Genomic DNA, 13,846 nt, shown 5'->3' on the forward strand with positions numbered 1-13,846 from the left:
TTCTCCAGAGGGTCCCATGCTGGTCCTCCTGTAATACACACCCCGGAGGTCTAACACCACCTCGCTCTCTTGACGTCTATGTTGCCCATAATGTTTGTCACAAACTGAAACAACTGAGCCTTGCCCTAGGTTGCTCTTAGGTCTGGATCTTTCTACACGTATCATCATCCCAAGCATCTGTGATGCAGGTGGGGTAAGGAGGCAGCCAGTCTTGGGGTAGGTAGGAAGCATGAGCTGTCAAAAAATCCCTCAGTGTATTACACACCACACTCCATTGGCTCTACATCAGTGTTTGCCACAGCAGTGCTGGCTTCTCACCTGCATCTGCACAGATTCCCTCTTGCACCAGGCTGGGAAGAGCAACTACTTAACCTGGGACTGCTGACAGTCTGTAGCTGTTAATCACCAAAGGAGGGGTGAGGGTTGAAGCTGATGGTATCTACTCAATGGGATTCTGAGCATTGCAGATCAGCTTGCACAGACCAAGATCACTCAAAGCAAAAGCAGCTGAATTTGGCAGCAGTCTTCAGGATTCCTCTGGTGTCCACGGATTCTCATGCTCAGGAAATACTGGTTAGGGACCATTTCTCCATTAACCTACTATCTCCAAGAGCACAACAGTATAAGGAACAGTTACTTGGTTTCCCAACACAAGAAAGACAAGGATATACTGGAGAGAGTCTGGCAAGGGGCCGCAATGATGATTAAGGGACTTGGAGCATCTGTCGTACAAGGAAAGGCTGAAAGAACTGGGACTGTTTAGCATGAAGACAAGAAGGCTTGAGAGGGATGTTTTGAATGCGAATAAAAACCTATAGGGGGACACCAAAGAAAGTCGAGACTGACTGTTCTCAGTGATATCCAGTGAAAGGATGAGATTAAATGGGCACACATTAAAACACAGAAAATCCCTTTAGAGGGACACAAGAAAAAACTGTGAGGGCAGTCAAACACTGGAACACATTATCCAGAACAGTTGTGGTGTCCACCCTTGCACACATTCAAAACCTGACAGACATGTCCAGGGAAGCCAGACTAGCTGATCTCTGAGGTTCTTCCAATCCAGTGATTCTGTGAACAAAACCACAGCAGCCTCCCCAACTTCTCCCAATCAGCCTGGCCTCAGGGAATCCATTCAGAACCCCACCACGGAGCTGATACCCTCCCTTGCTCACTTTGCTCTCTGTTTTTGATAGTCTTTTGGTTTATGCTAGCCCTTCTGCTCCATGACAACAGTATCCTCTCCAGAGCTCACAGAGACATGTCGTTTCTGGCTCATCCTTACCACACGGTCCTCCAGCTCTCATTGTTTCCATCACTGCCCTGAGCATGAACCTCCAGCCGTCATTGTTTTCCTATAACCCATCACTGTAGGCTTGCAGCAGCCACAGGAGCAGGAACCAAAGGATGCCAAATGTCTTTACCTCTCTGTGTCTTGCTTGCACCACACTTCCAACATTTTTGGTTCTTTTCTTGATCTTCTGTGATGAATGAATTGAAAATACATTTTTGCTAGCAAGAGAACTCAGGAGGTGGCAAAGGCAACAGCCCTCAGGAACACCCATCTCTGGCACTGGGTTTTGTTTCCTGCAAGCCATCTTTGTGGTTTTCTCAGAGCTGCCCAACTCTTCATTTGCCATTACAGCCTCTTCAGGTTACCCACCAGCCACGCCTACCCAGTTTTCTTTGCAAGAGCCAAGAGTTACCACTCACTGTGAGGGTACACAAGGCGGGAGAGCTGCCCCATCCTCAGCTCCTGGAGGAGCCAGCTGAATGATCAGTGCTGGCAGCTCCAAAGCCCGGCTGCCTGTGAGGAGATGCAGGTGCTGTTGGTGCATCAGGTTCCTCCCAAATCAGTGATAGCATCAGGAACAGTCATTTCTCCTCCTTCATCCGGCAGGAACCAGCACGCCTCAGACTACCTGCTGAGCCACCACTCGAGGGTGGGAGAGATTCTGCTCTCTGCTGTTCTTCACACCTTTCTCACTTCACTCTTTCAGCTCCGGACCAAAACTCAGCACAGACTTTAGACCAGCTTTGTCAGAGGAGATGCCAGTACTGATAAATGTGAAGACCTATGAATGAGAATATCCAGCCTTTCTGTCTAAACCCAATGCACACTTCAAGTCACAAAGGCTCCAGAAGGCCACCTCCTTTTCGTAGCTCCCAGCCACTCAACAAACTTTGCTGAGAGTAGAAAGGGTGTGTGCCATGTAGGGGAAACACTATCAGCCCTGGTAAGCCTTGGACAATGCCGCAAGCCACATTCAGTCACTGCCGTGGCAGATAATGCAGCTACTTCTCCTTTGGGCTCCAGAGAGAGCACAGGTACCTTCTGGAGTGAACTGGGTGTGGGGAAATGATGGCAGGACAAAGGGAGGGAGGAACATCTTCCTCTTTCAACAAAAATGTGTGCTTAAGTTCAGCTCAGGACATAGCATGGAACCTTACTGAAGGGCCAGGGCCACCCAAAGTCAATGCAAGAACTGGCTGGTACAGAAGGGAGACTCATGGCCATGGCCCCATCTGAACATGCACTGTCATCACCTCCCTGAAGCCAGCTCCAATGTCAATGTGACTGGGTAGGGACTCGGATCAGAGAACAGAGAACAGTATTTCTATTGTGGCGTCTTTCAGCTGGATCAGGTCCCTGAGGAAGCTGCATACCTGCACACAAGGGAAAGGCCACCTGTACACAAAGGAAAGGCTACCTGTACACAAGGGAAAGGCTACCTGCACAGAACCATGACAGACAGACATACACAGAGTTTCCTTCTTCTATGTGCCAAGTACCTGTGATCTACTGTGATGTGTGCCAAGCACCTGTGATCCCATAAATTTGATAAATTTGGTTAATTAGCTGTCATTTGACATATTTATTAACTCCAGCTTATAGTCCTTATTAGGTACCATCTCTGGAGTAAAGGAAAACATGACAGAGCGAACATATTCAGCACTTGCCATCTTTCTTGCCTTCTTCCTGAAGGTTTGCTCAAGAGAAAAGAGGCCAGGCTGTATAGACAACTGGTCTTCAGCAAAGTTTTCACTGGTACCTGAGCCAAGGGTCAGAAGGGCACATGTGCGGGACTGCAGGTACTGATATGAGAACAGTAGAACTTGCTCAGACTTAAGCAGGGAAAGGGGAATTTCCGAGAAGATGACAAGAAAGCAAAGTTATGGTGTTTGCAGAAGTGATTCCCCCCTGCCTTTGCTTAGCAGAGTTTGTCACATCTAATGATACACTTTGCCTCAAACAATTCCTAAATTCCTGGTTAGATGTGCAAATATTTCATCATGGCTAGGCTTCGCGAACGAAGATTTGGGAAGGGTCTCTACCCACGTTTGTTACAAGCGCACTGGTGGCTAAAAAGGCCAATATGAGACAGGCACGTCCGGTTGCAAAAGGCGCAGCAGAAGGACTCCTTAGGTGGTAAATTCTGCAGGGTACGATTCTTTCTGCGTTGTCTTTTCTCCTCGAGAGACGAGATCCTGCGTGCGTTCTCAAAGGAAGCAGCAGCGTTATAGATGCTGTGTCTCCAGACCTCCCGATTTGAGGCCAGAGTAGATCAGTTATGTTGATCAATATGGTCAAGGTTGAGATGTTGTTTCAGGGAGTCCTTGTATCTTCTCTTCGGGGCTCCTCTCATGCAGCAGCCAGTGGCAAGTTCACCATAAAGCAAAATCTTAGGGAGGAGGAAAATCTTTCATCCTGGAGATGTGCCCTGCTGTGTTCTCAGTAACATGGCCTCAATGCTTGTGACTGCTGCTTGTTCTAGAACAGATGTATTAGTCACATAATCTGACCAGTGGATGTTTAGGATTGTATGGAGGCAGCGTTGTGAATTTGTGAAACTACAAACATTCACATATCTCAGTAAATGATCTTGTAGGTGGCAAAACTGCCAAACAAAAGGACTCCCACATTCTAAAACTAACAAAAGAAATCCCAAGTGCTTCAGTGGCACGGGAAAGTCCCTGGCCTCACTCTTGTAGCACTAAGTGGGCAAGTTTTACTCCTACTTTCCTGTCTGTCCAGGTAATAATGACAAACAGGAACTCAACAGAAACATCACAGATTTTTTAATTTATTCGGACATGAGAAACCAAAAGACAATGCCAGATCTGTGGGCAAAACGTCCTTTTGCACAGAATCTTTTACTCACAGAACATTGCTCTACATGCAACTGGTGGGCAGGTTCCTGCCCCTCTGAATTCCCTGGAGGGTATGCATGGAAAATCTAGGATGGGCACTGCCAGCCTTGCATACAAGCAAAGCAGGCTGGTCCTTAGGAACCTGGAGGACAAACAGAAGCTGACCTGAGAAACGCTGTGCTGCTAATGGCTTCGGCCCAGTCACTGCATGGAGATGCTCCCGGAGACAGTTGCCATACCCATATCCTCCAAATGACAACAGGGCATGGCCAGTGAGGGGAGGACTTAGGGGGTCATGGCAGGTTCTTGCTTTGGTGCACAAGATGTTTCAGATTTCACATGCAGAGATCGTGAAGGCACCCTTCATGGACATATATTTTACACTCTCATTGTGTCTTGTTTGCATGGGACAGAAAACAATAAACATGTTCAGGTACAAGCAGTCCTGAGTTGGGAATCCAACTGTCACCCCAACTGTTAGGGTCCTGAAAACAACTAAAACCAATAGAACTTCTCAGCATTGTGACAGAAAGTCCATAACTTTTGGGTCTGGGTGACTGACCCTAACTCTGCTGGGGCTCCCTGAGCCATGCCACATATATGGTAGCAAGGTTTCTGCAGCCAGCTGGGGAACTGCTGCAACAGAAGGGGAGAAGAGAATAAGAAGACTCCACAGAGACCTTAGAGCATCTTCCAGTACCTAAAAGGGCTCCAAGAGAGCTGGAGAGGAACTTCAGACAGGGGTATGGAGTGACAGGACAAGGTGGAATGGCTTCAAACTGAAGAAGGGTAGATTTAGATTAGATATTAGGAAGAAATTCTTTCCCATGAGGTTGCCCAGACAAGCTGTGGCTGCCCCATCCCTGGAAATGTTCAAGGCCAGGTTGGATGGGGCTTGGAGCAACCTGGTCTAGTGGAAGGTGTCCCTGCCCATGGCAAGCAGGGTGTAATGGGATGATCTTTAAAGCCCCTTCCAACCCAAACCATCTTGTGATTCTATGATTCTATATCTGAATTACCTCTTCCACAACATAAAGCCATGAGACTTTCAGTGAAAAGAAATGAAAGGGAGTGGGCAGGGGAGAGAGAGGAGGGAGTGTAACTCCCCCAGCATCTGGCCCTCGTGAGTGACTGGCAGGGGCTGCCTCACCGCAGCCACTGACTTCTGCTGCTGTTTACCGATTGTGAAAACCCAAGTGTCCGGACCATCCCACAGCTCGCCACGCACCTGAGCCCTGCTCACGGCTACGACTGCGGGTACCAAATGCTCTGAACCTGCCGGAGCGGGGCCGGGCAGGCGGCTCCCCCTCCGAGCGCCGCAGACTCTTACAGCACCCAGCAGCCTCAGCCGGGGCACCCGCCCGGGGCACAGGGCACAGCGATGCCGAGGGGGTCCCCAAGAGCAGCGCCGAGTGGGCCGCGAGGGCCCCCCCAGCACTGCCGGCACCCCCGCGGGACATCCCCGGGCCGCCGCTCCCCGCCGCCCGCTCGACGCGGCCCTGGTCGCGGCCCCGGTCCTACCTCCAGCAGCTGGACGTAGCTGGCCGGGAACCAGCCTCGCAGCCCGTCCTCCTTCTGTCCTTCCCACCAGCCGCCGTCTGGCACCTGCAGCACCGTGATCAGCTCCCCCGCGGCGAAGTGCAGCCCTTGCCGGTGCCGCTCCCCGGAGAAGGGGTACAGCGCTTGGCAGCGGGTCCCCGACATCCCGCCGGGACGCGCCCGCCGCCCGTACCCCGCAGGGCTGCGGGAGGGTCCGGCCCCTCCGCTCCGGGGGCCCCGCTCCGCCCGGGGCCGCGGCGGGCGCGGGCAGCGCGGGCAGCGACAGCGGAGCAGCCTCGGCGCCCACAGGCACCGCCGGCTCAGGGTGGGGCGGGAGAGGCGGGACGGGAGGAGGGGGAGAGGGGGAGGAGAAGAGAGGGAGAAGGGGGAGGAGGGGAGAGCGGGAGGAAGCAGGGGGAGGAGAGGCCACGCGGGTGCGCAGAGCGATCCGCGGTTGTGACATTCGTGTCGGCGGGACAGAGAGAGAAACCGTGTATGACTCTGAGAGACAAGGGGGAGACACCGTGTGTGTGCGAGTGCACGGGAAAAACCTCATGCGTGTGTCTGTGTGTGACAGATACTGTCCGAGGACCGCTCTGTGTGTCACCGGTGTGCTCGACACACCTCTGTGTGCGAGCGCGTGTGTGTGTGAGGGATACTGTGTGTAAGGGACAGACGCTGTTTCATCCCGTGAGTGCGTTGGTGATACCCACGTGTCTGTGAGAGGCACCCGTGTGTATGACAGTCACCATATCTGTAACAGTAAGACACCTGTGTGTCCATGAAAGGAGCCATGTGAGACACTGTGTCTGAAGAGTGTGAGACATTGTGTGTCTGTCTCCTGTCTGTGAGAGATGGTGTGTGAGGCACCATGTGTGTCTGTAACACCAGCAGTTATGACCCCCTGCATCTGAGACACTGTGTCTGGATTTGTAGACTCATGTCTGTGTGAGACATCTCTGAATGTCTGAGACACTATGTGTGCATTTGTTACACACACCCAAAGGTGTGAAATCCGTTTTGCCTGAAAGACATTGTGTGACACACCCAAGCATGTATGAAGTGTGTGTGTGACACATCCTCAAGTGCATGTGTCTCTGCAGCATTCAGTTGAGTGCACAACTTGCTTCATGTGGGCATCTGACTGCAGCACATGAGACACCTCTGTGTGGCACTTCTGTGTCTGTGAGAAATGCACTGTCAGGGTATGTGTGACATCCTCATCTGGGTGACACTTGTACATATGTGTGTGTGAGTCACCATCCTGTGTGAATTTGTTTATGAACACCCACTCTGTGCACAACCTGCTCTGGGTGTGCCTGCCTGCCTCACTCTGCAGCATGTGTGACTTGTGTGTTTGTCTGGGTAAGTCACATCTGTGTGTGTACACGTCCTGATTTTGCTCTTTACCAGTCCTGTGTTTAGGTGTGTATGAACACGTGTGTGTGTCTGTCCAGGTATGCACACGTGACTCACTGCATAGATGTAACCTATACCTGTACAAGGACAGGTATAGATGCATGTGTATGAAGCCCAGGCACATATGCATGTGTGACCTGCTGCAGGGTGGGCTGCCTGACCCACTGCACTTCCTTGTGTGTGTGAGAGAACATGTGCATGTTGTGAAACTTGCCCACAGAGTTCTTGAGGTCTCCATGTGCCCAAAGGTGTACCTGCAAGGCAGAGAACACATACCTGAGTGCCTGTGCTACATCTGGTGTGTTGTTTATGGGATATGTACCTGCGTGTTTGTGTATGAGAGTCTCACAAAACTTTATGTGAGAAACTCAACCTTGTATGAAAGTGTAGAGATGTTTGCTTGTGCAGGGGACACCTGTGTGCATGTGAGAGACTCCCTTTGTGAGTGTGACTCACAGGGATGCATGTAAGCACACACCTTGAGGCTGAGCTGCCTGTGCGATCTATGTGTGGCTTTCCCTGAATGGGTAGGATTTGCTCACACAGGAGACTGACCTTTATGTGTGCTTATGGGACAGCCATGTGAGATCCAGCTGCATGTGTGCATCTGTGTGGTTGTGTGTAAGCTGGCGGTGTGTGTCTGTGTACACCTGTGCACAAGACACTTGCCCCTGATCTGTAAGAATCAGTGACTGGTGTGACTCACTGCACCACGAGTGTATATGAGGGTCTTATCCATGTTAGTGCAACCTGCTGCACAGTGACCTGCACACATGGAACCCATCAGTAGTATGTGTGGCATGTGGAGGACAGGGAGAGTCTCGCTTCAGTATGTGCAAGAGTCACACCAGCATACTTGTGGCAGGGATGGATCTGCCTGTCTGACAGCCTGCCACCCATCATCCTTTTGTAGTCAGTTAATGGAGAGGGGAACAAACCTCATGTTGAGTTCCAACATCAGTGAGAGGAATGGGTCCTTCTCCCTGCTGACTGATGGGAGCCAGCCATGCCCAGCAGATAAGTCCATGTCTCCTCTAAAGCTCACTCTGTAGATTGCCTCCAGGCACTGTGTGTCTGTGGAGGAGCAGGAAAACACGTGTCTCCTTCCAGTGCATTTATGAGACCCTTTGGAGCATCACAAGTGCATGAGCACTGAACTCAGTGTGCATGTGTTTGAGAACCTTGTTGGTCCACAGGAGAGGCTGACTGCAGTACAGGGGTTGTGACTAACTCCAGAATACACACGTGTAGGACGACACTTGTCTGTGTAAACATCACTCACTTCACTGTGTGTGTGAAAGTCCACTGGAAATGTGACAAAACCTAACAATGTGTACAGCTCACGAAACTTGGGATGCATCATTTGCCTCAGTCCAGTGTGTGTACCTCCTGACAACAGCAGGCACTTCTCTGCAGGCTGGGGAGATCCTCCATTTGACAATGTGTGCTCCTGTATAAGCTACAGTGTATTCATGCATGCTGCTCTGGAGAGCGTGAGGTCTGTGTCAGGGATTCTCCCTGTGTACATTACAAAATAGTCTCCATATTCCATCATGGAAACCATTCGGTTGTTGTCCTGCTCTACTACGTGAGAGTCCCATTTGTATGCTGCACATTTGGGTGTACAGCTGTTCACGTGACTGCAACCTGTGTGTGATGCTCCTTGCCCATCTGTAACTCTGTCACCTTACACGTGTCCATGACCTACTGCAGTGCGTGACAGTCAGGTGTTCACCTGCCTGTGGCTGTCTGTGTCTGTGCAACTCACTTCAGGGAGCAGGTGCTGGGGCAGGTCCTTCATTTTGAGGCACCTGCATCAGCTTCTGTCCCAGTGGAAAGGTCACAGGTGCCTCTGTGAACCACTCCACAAGTTCTGCAAAATTTTGTGGTGTTGTGCTGGGAGATCAGTCCTTTTCACAGACCCCATCTGGCCACTAACTGCTGTTCCTAAGATTCAGATTTGTTTCTCTTTCATCTTTTTTTTTTTTTTTTTTCATGGAGGAAGAGCCTCCAGTTTCTCCTTTTGATTTGTTCTTGCTTTGCAATCACTAATGAGGTGTGAGTTCAGAACAATTACCATCTTTGTGCCCATAATGTATTATCATGTGTGTATCTCCTGGCTTGGGGCTGTACAAGCTTTTTATTAATGTAACACTTTAATGAAGTATTTTTATCTCTATCTCCTCCTGGAATTTTAGAAATCCACAATACCTGTTTCTCTGAAATGAGCACTCAGGTAGCCTGACTGTAGCCTTTCTCCTATATCTTTCAAAAGGTGACTTTCAATGTAGCTGTCTTTCATTTAGACAGCAGCAACCTGAGCTGAGCTCGTCAAGGTTTTTTCTTTCAACAAATTTCAGACAACTTTCCACAGTTCTATTTTTGATTCTCTGAATTGTGGTAAATTGTTTAAATCATCCCCTTTTGATAAGCATTTAAGCTGATAACTGCAGATCCATTACGTGGTATTATCATACCAGCTGTGCCTTGCTTGGCAAAACCTCACAGACCTGATATCATGGCACACATCCAGGTACATCTATCAGCGGTGTTCTTAACAATGCCATTTACAGAAGGCAAGAACTGAAACCAAAACAAAATCCCATATTTTTCTTCAGTATATACAAACCCAGCTTTGTTATATTGCAACTCGGATCCAAATAGGTCAGAGCTTTCATGTAAAATAATGAAGTTTAGTTTAAATTCCGCTTTTCTTATGTTTGATGTTAACAGAATACTTCAATGATGTTTTCTTCAGTTTATTCTCTGATATTTTTTTCCTCTACTACCAACTTGTTGTTTTTTCTTACTGTCTCCCTTTCTGATATCTTTGCAGGCTCCTGTCCTGCTTTGCTTAAACTTTCCTGTCGAGAAAGACTCTAGCAGAGTTGCAGTCCTAGTCCACTCCCTGAAGCAACTACAAACTTCAGCTTTTCAGTAGCCAAGCCCAAATGTAAACACTAACTTAATTTTTATTTTAAAATTTCTTTCTAAACCTGTTACTACAACTTCACTTTGGCTTGTGTATGAATGTCCTGTCTGTAGGAAGAAGGGCTCTGTTCCTCTCAGAGGACGCCCTTTAGCCACTGGAGGTAAATATCTCTTGAACAGGTCCTTATTTCATTGTGCAGATAATTACAGCTGTTGGTTTCTCTTGAGTCACGTCTGGTCCTTCTCCTCAACTTGCAGGATGGCTTTATTTCCTGCAAGAAGACCAGCTCTTGCCAAAGGCTTGGATCCGTGTTTGCTTCTGCAACATGAAATGTCTGTATTGCGAAGGATGTTAAAGGGGGAGAAGTTTGCGATCTATGAGGAAAATTATTTCTGAGCATAGGCAGCTTTTTTATCTAGCATAAGATACCAGAGCCAGAGTCATGATGGAATGTAGAAGCCATCCCAGAAATATGGAGATTTACCACTTCAAGGGTACGAGGCACTGGGACGGACTGGTCTGCTTTCAGTCTCAGCCTTGTTTCCTACCTTCTGTTTCAGCTCAGCTAAAGCATTCAGTGGGATGCAGGTGTTCCCTGGGCAGTACACAGCAGGTCTGACTGGATATTCAAAACAATCCCTCTGTCTGCAAAATCTTTCTGAATTTATTTCCTGAGCCATCACAACTGTCATACTCACTCTGCCATCTGTTCTAGGAGGGTATTCCACTTAGCAATAAGAAACCAGTTCTAAATTATTATCATGTGGACATATTCTGTTTTAGGGTGAGATCTTGAAAGGGCCATTTTCTTCCTGTCTATCACCAAAGAACCCTGGGTGAAGACCTCAGTCTTGGCCATCTAACTTTTTAACAAACCTCAGTGTCAAGAAATGGTATCTGTGAATGAGAAAGAGCCAACTTCATATAATACTGCAGAGAGCCTCTGCTATGGTCATCCAGTCAGAGAGAGCCTATTCCATGATTTCACAGCTTGTACCTGGGGCTTAAAATGACACCACTAAAACAAGGCCTGTACAGATGGGCAGATTCCCTGAAGAGGGACCTAAGAACATCTTGGGAGTATCAGAAGAAGGTTCACACCTGACAGCTGTAGGAAAAGCGTGGTCTATGTTTTTTTTTTGTTTAAAGCAACATTTGACAATCTGTCTAGCCCATGAAAAAGATCTGAATTACTCCAGCTGTCTCCACTGAACAGATCCTGCAGAGTGCACAATGAGAGAGGGTTAGCATAGGTGCATGGAAAAACTTTTTAACCATGATGAACTGGAGATTCGCATGAATAATTGATACCTGTTTGCAAGAGACAGCAGCTTCAGGTCTCATGAGGCCAGCAACAAGGAAAGAAAGAGACTAAAAAGAAACCACATGTAGCACTGGATCTTTAAATTACCTTAAAAGTCTAAATGAGTAGCAGAAATTAGTTCCATTGTTGGAGAGGAAATGTTCTGAGCCTGTACACAAAGCATACTTTCAGTTGTTAAAATTCTTAAAAGCTCTATCTTTTGGTGGAAGGGGTCATTTCGATGCTCTGAACGGCCAAGATACAAGAACAGATACAGCAGCTCAGAAGGAAATTTCATCTGGTGTCCAGTCAGCGACTCCTAGAGAATGCATGGGCTGAATGAGAGAGCAGGACAGCACACAGCAGTGCTTCCTGTGGATACTCGCCAATCATCCACAAATTGCAGGTCAGGGATTTCCTAAACAGATATCTTGGGTATCACACTTGGAAATGTAGGCATCCAGGACCTCAAATATTCCAAGTAGAGGACTCAGATTTATGAGTCATGTTCATATGATCAAATATGTGATTCAAACATGAATTTTAAAAAGCACTAAAGGATACAGAATGGCTTTACCTTTGACTTCTGCCTTCAGAAGTTTTTCAGGTGGCTTTGCTGAACTTGGAACTCCCCTAGTACACAATCAACTCTGAAAATGAGATCAGATGCGTGGCATCCTGCCTGGCTGCGGTCATAGTAAAACTTTGTGGTATTCCAGGGCAGATTTAGTCATCTTTGTCTTAACAGTGCCCAGAGCTGTATCAACTATTTTAGAGTCAGACATAAACAAACGTAGTTTCTGTCTATAAATGGACAGCGATATTACATGAACAGCTTGTGGTGATTCACCTGAGAATAAACTGGATTTGCCTGCGAGGATAATTCACCTGGAGAGATGACTGCTTCCATTCACTTCCTTTCTTGGAAGCAGGCTGAGAATAACAAACCGTTCCAATAACATCAGCCTACTTCCAGTCAACATATTTCCTACTGAGAGGCAGGGCAGGTCCCACCCTGTTACGTGGCAGGCACATACTTGGTCATAGAAATGTGACTCATAACTCTGACACTTCGCCTCAGAGTTAGGTGTCAGCAGCAGCCAGTTGTCACAAAACGCTGTTTGAAAGGGTGATGCGAAGCCTTCTCTCCAGCAGTTCAGTGTTCATCTCTCTTTCCTTGGGGCTCTGAACAGCCTCAGTTACAGCTGTTACAGCTCCTATTAGCTGCCTACAGAATTTCAAATGAGAGCTTCCCTCTGTCCATCTCGCTGCTATTCCTCTTGCTGCAAACTAAACATGCAGGGCACTTCATGGTGGTCAGGATGATCACAAAGAAGAGGACGAGCCTGACTTTAGACCACCTCAATGATTCCTAAACATTTATTTTTGTTAGAGCAGATGCTGTGGCCTTGTCATCTCTTCTTCCAGATCTATAAACAGTAGGTCATTGAATATTTAAGGTTTTTGGGTTTATTGAACGTTTAACTTTTTCATGCTAAATGGAAAAGTCATTGAAAGGAAGAAATTATCTATAAATTGTATAATTACAGTATAAAATAACAAGCAAACCATGACCACTTGGATTTCAGCTTCTAAGTGTTATACACCAGTGTAAGACAAATAGTTCTGGATAGGACTGTATAGTTTATTATCCTGTTTCCAGCAATATCTTATAGCAGAAGTCTAGGGACAAGGACAGTTGCAGAGACACATTTCTGAGAACATCTTCTTTATTTGCAGCAAATGATAGCTCAGGTCTTCCCCCATTAGAGGAGGTATCATTTGCACTATTTAGGGTAGTTATTTTAGTTTTTGAGCCCATGCAAAATTTTGGCACCCATAAAATTCTGTAGCAAGGGTTTCCAGTGCAGGTACTATATTTTAGAACCTGTCCCTTGCCTGTTTTATCTGTTCAACCCACCCCCAATGACCTAAGAGTTGCACTGATGTCCAAACCTAAACCATTGAACTGAAAATTACGTGCATATGAAGATGTGGGCATGACCTACTTTCAGGTCCCTTATGACCTGTCCAAGATTACATGGAGAGGCACTGGAAAAGCAGGAAAACATCCTAAGAGGACTCTGATGAAAGCACCCAAACCTTTTTTCAAACATCCTTCTCTCTGGCTTAATATCAGTCTTAGTGGTATGATCTGGGCTTGCCAAATAATCTGGAACAGCTTGCTGGGTCCAGAGCTCTGATCTTCTCTTTTGATCTCATGGAGAGCTAGGCTTCTGGCCATTTAAGAAGAGCAATCCAACCAGGCAGCCCTCCGGCCAAACTCCTTCAGGGTGTGCTAGTTTGGACGTTGGTATTTCCCTGACACTAAGCTTTCCTCTTCAGCATGAATTGCTCATTACTTGAATTCCATCAGGGATTTCTTATTTCCTGAAAGAGTAGAGATTCTGCCTGACCGCACTGAGCAGGACTGACTGCTTTCTGTGGATAAAGTTGTTGATCTGTGTGTGTGTGTGCCTGTATCTGCAGGACATAGATGT

At 47.6% G+C, this 13,846-nt stretch overlaps 1 protein-coding gene across 1 annotated transcript in view; it reads right to left on the reverse strand.

Moving 5' to 3' along the window:
• The window catches only part of GAS7 (growth arrest specific 7), a 101,209-nt gene extending 95,353 nt beyond the window's left edge, over positions 1 to 5,856 (reverse strand). The window contains exon 1 of the mRNA XM_027668429.1: positions 5,674 to 5,856. Coding sequence (XP_027524230.1) covers positions 5,674 to 5,856 — 183 coding nt within the window. The remainder of the gene's footprint in view (positions 1 to 5,673) is intronic.
• Between the last annotated feature and the right edge of the window lie 7,990 nt (positions 5,857 to 13,846).

Source organism: Corapipo altera, unplaced genomic scaffold (assembly GCF_003945725.1).
Source record: "Corapipo altera isolate COAL_440 unplaced genomic scaffold, ASM394572v1 109, whole genome shotgun sequence".
Taxonomy (NCBI): Eukaryota; Metazoa; Chordata; class Aves; order Passeriformes; family Pipridae; genus Corapipo; species Corapipo altera.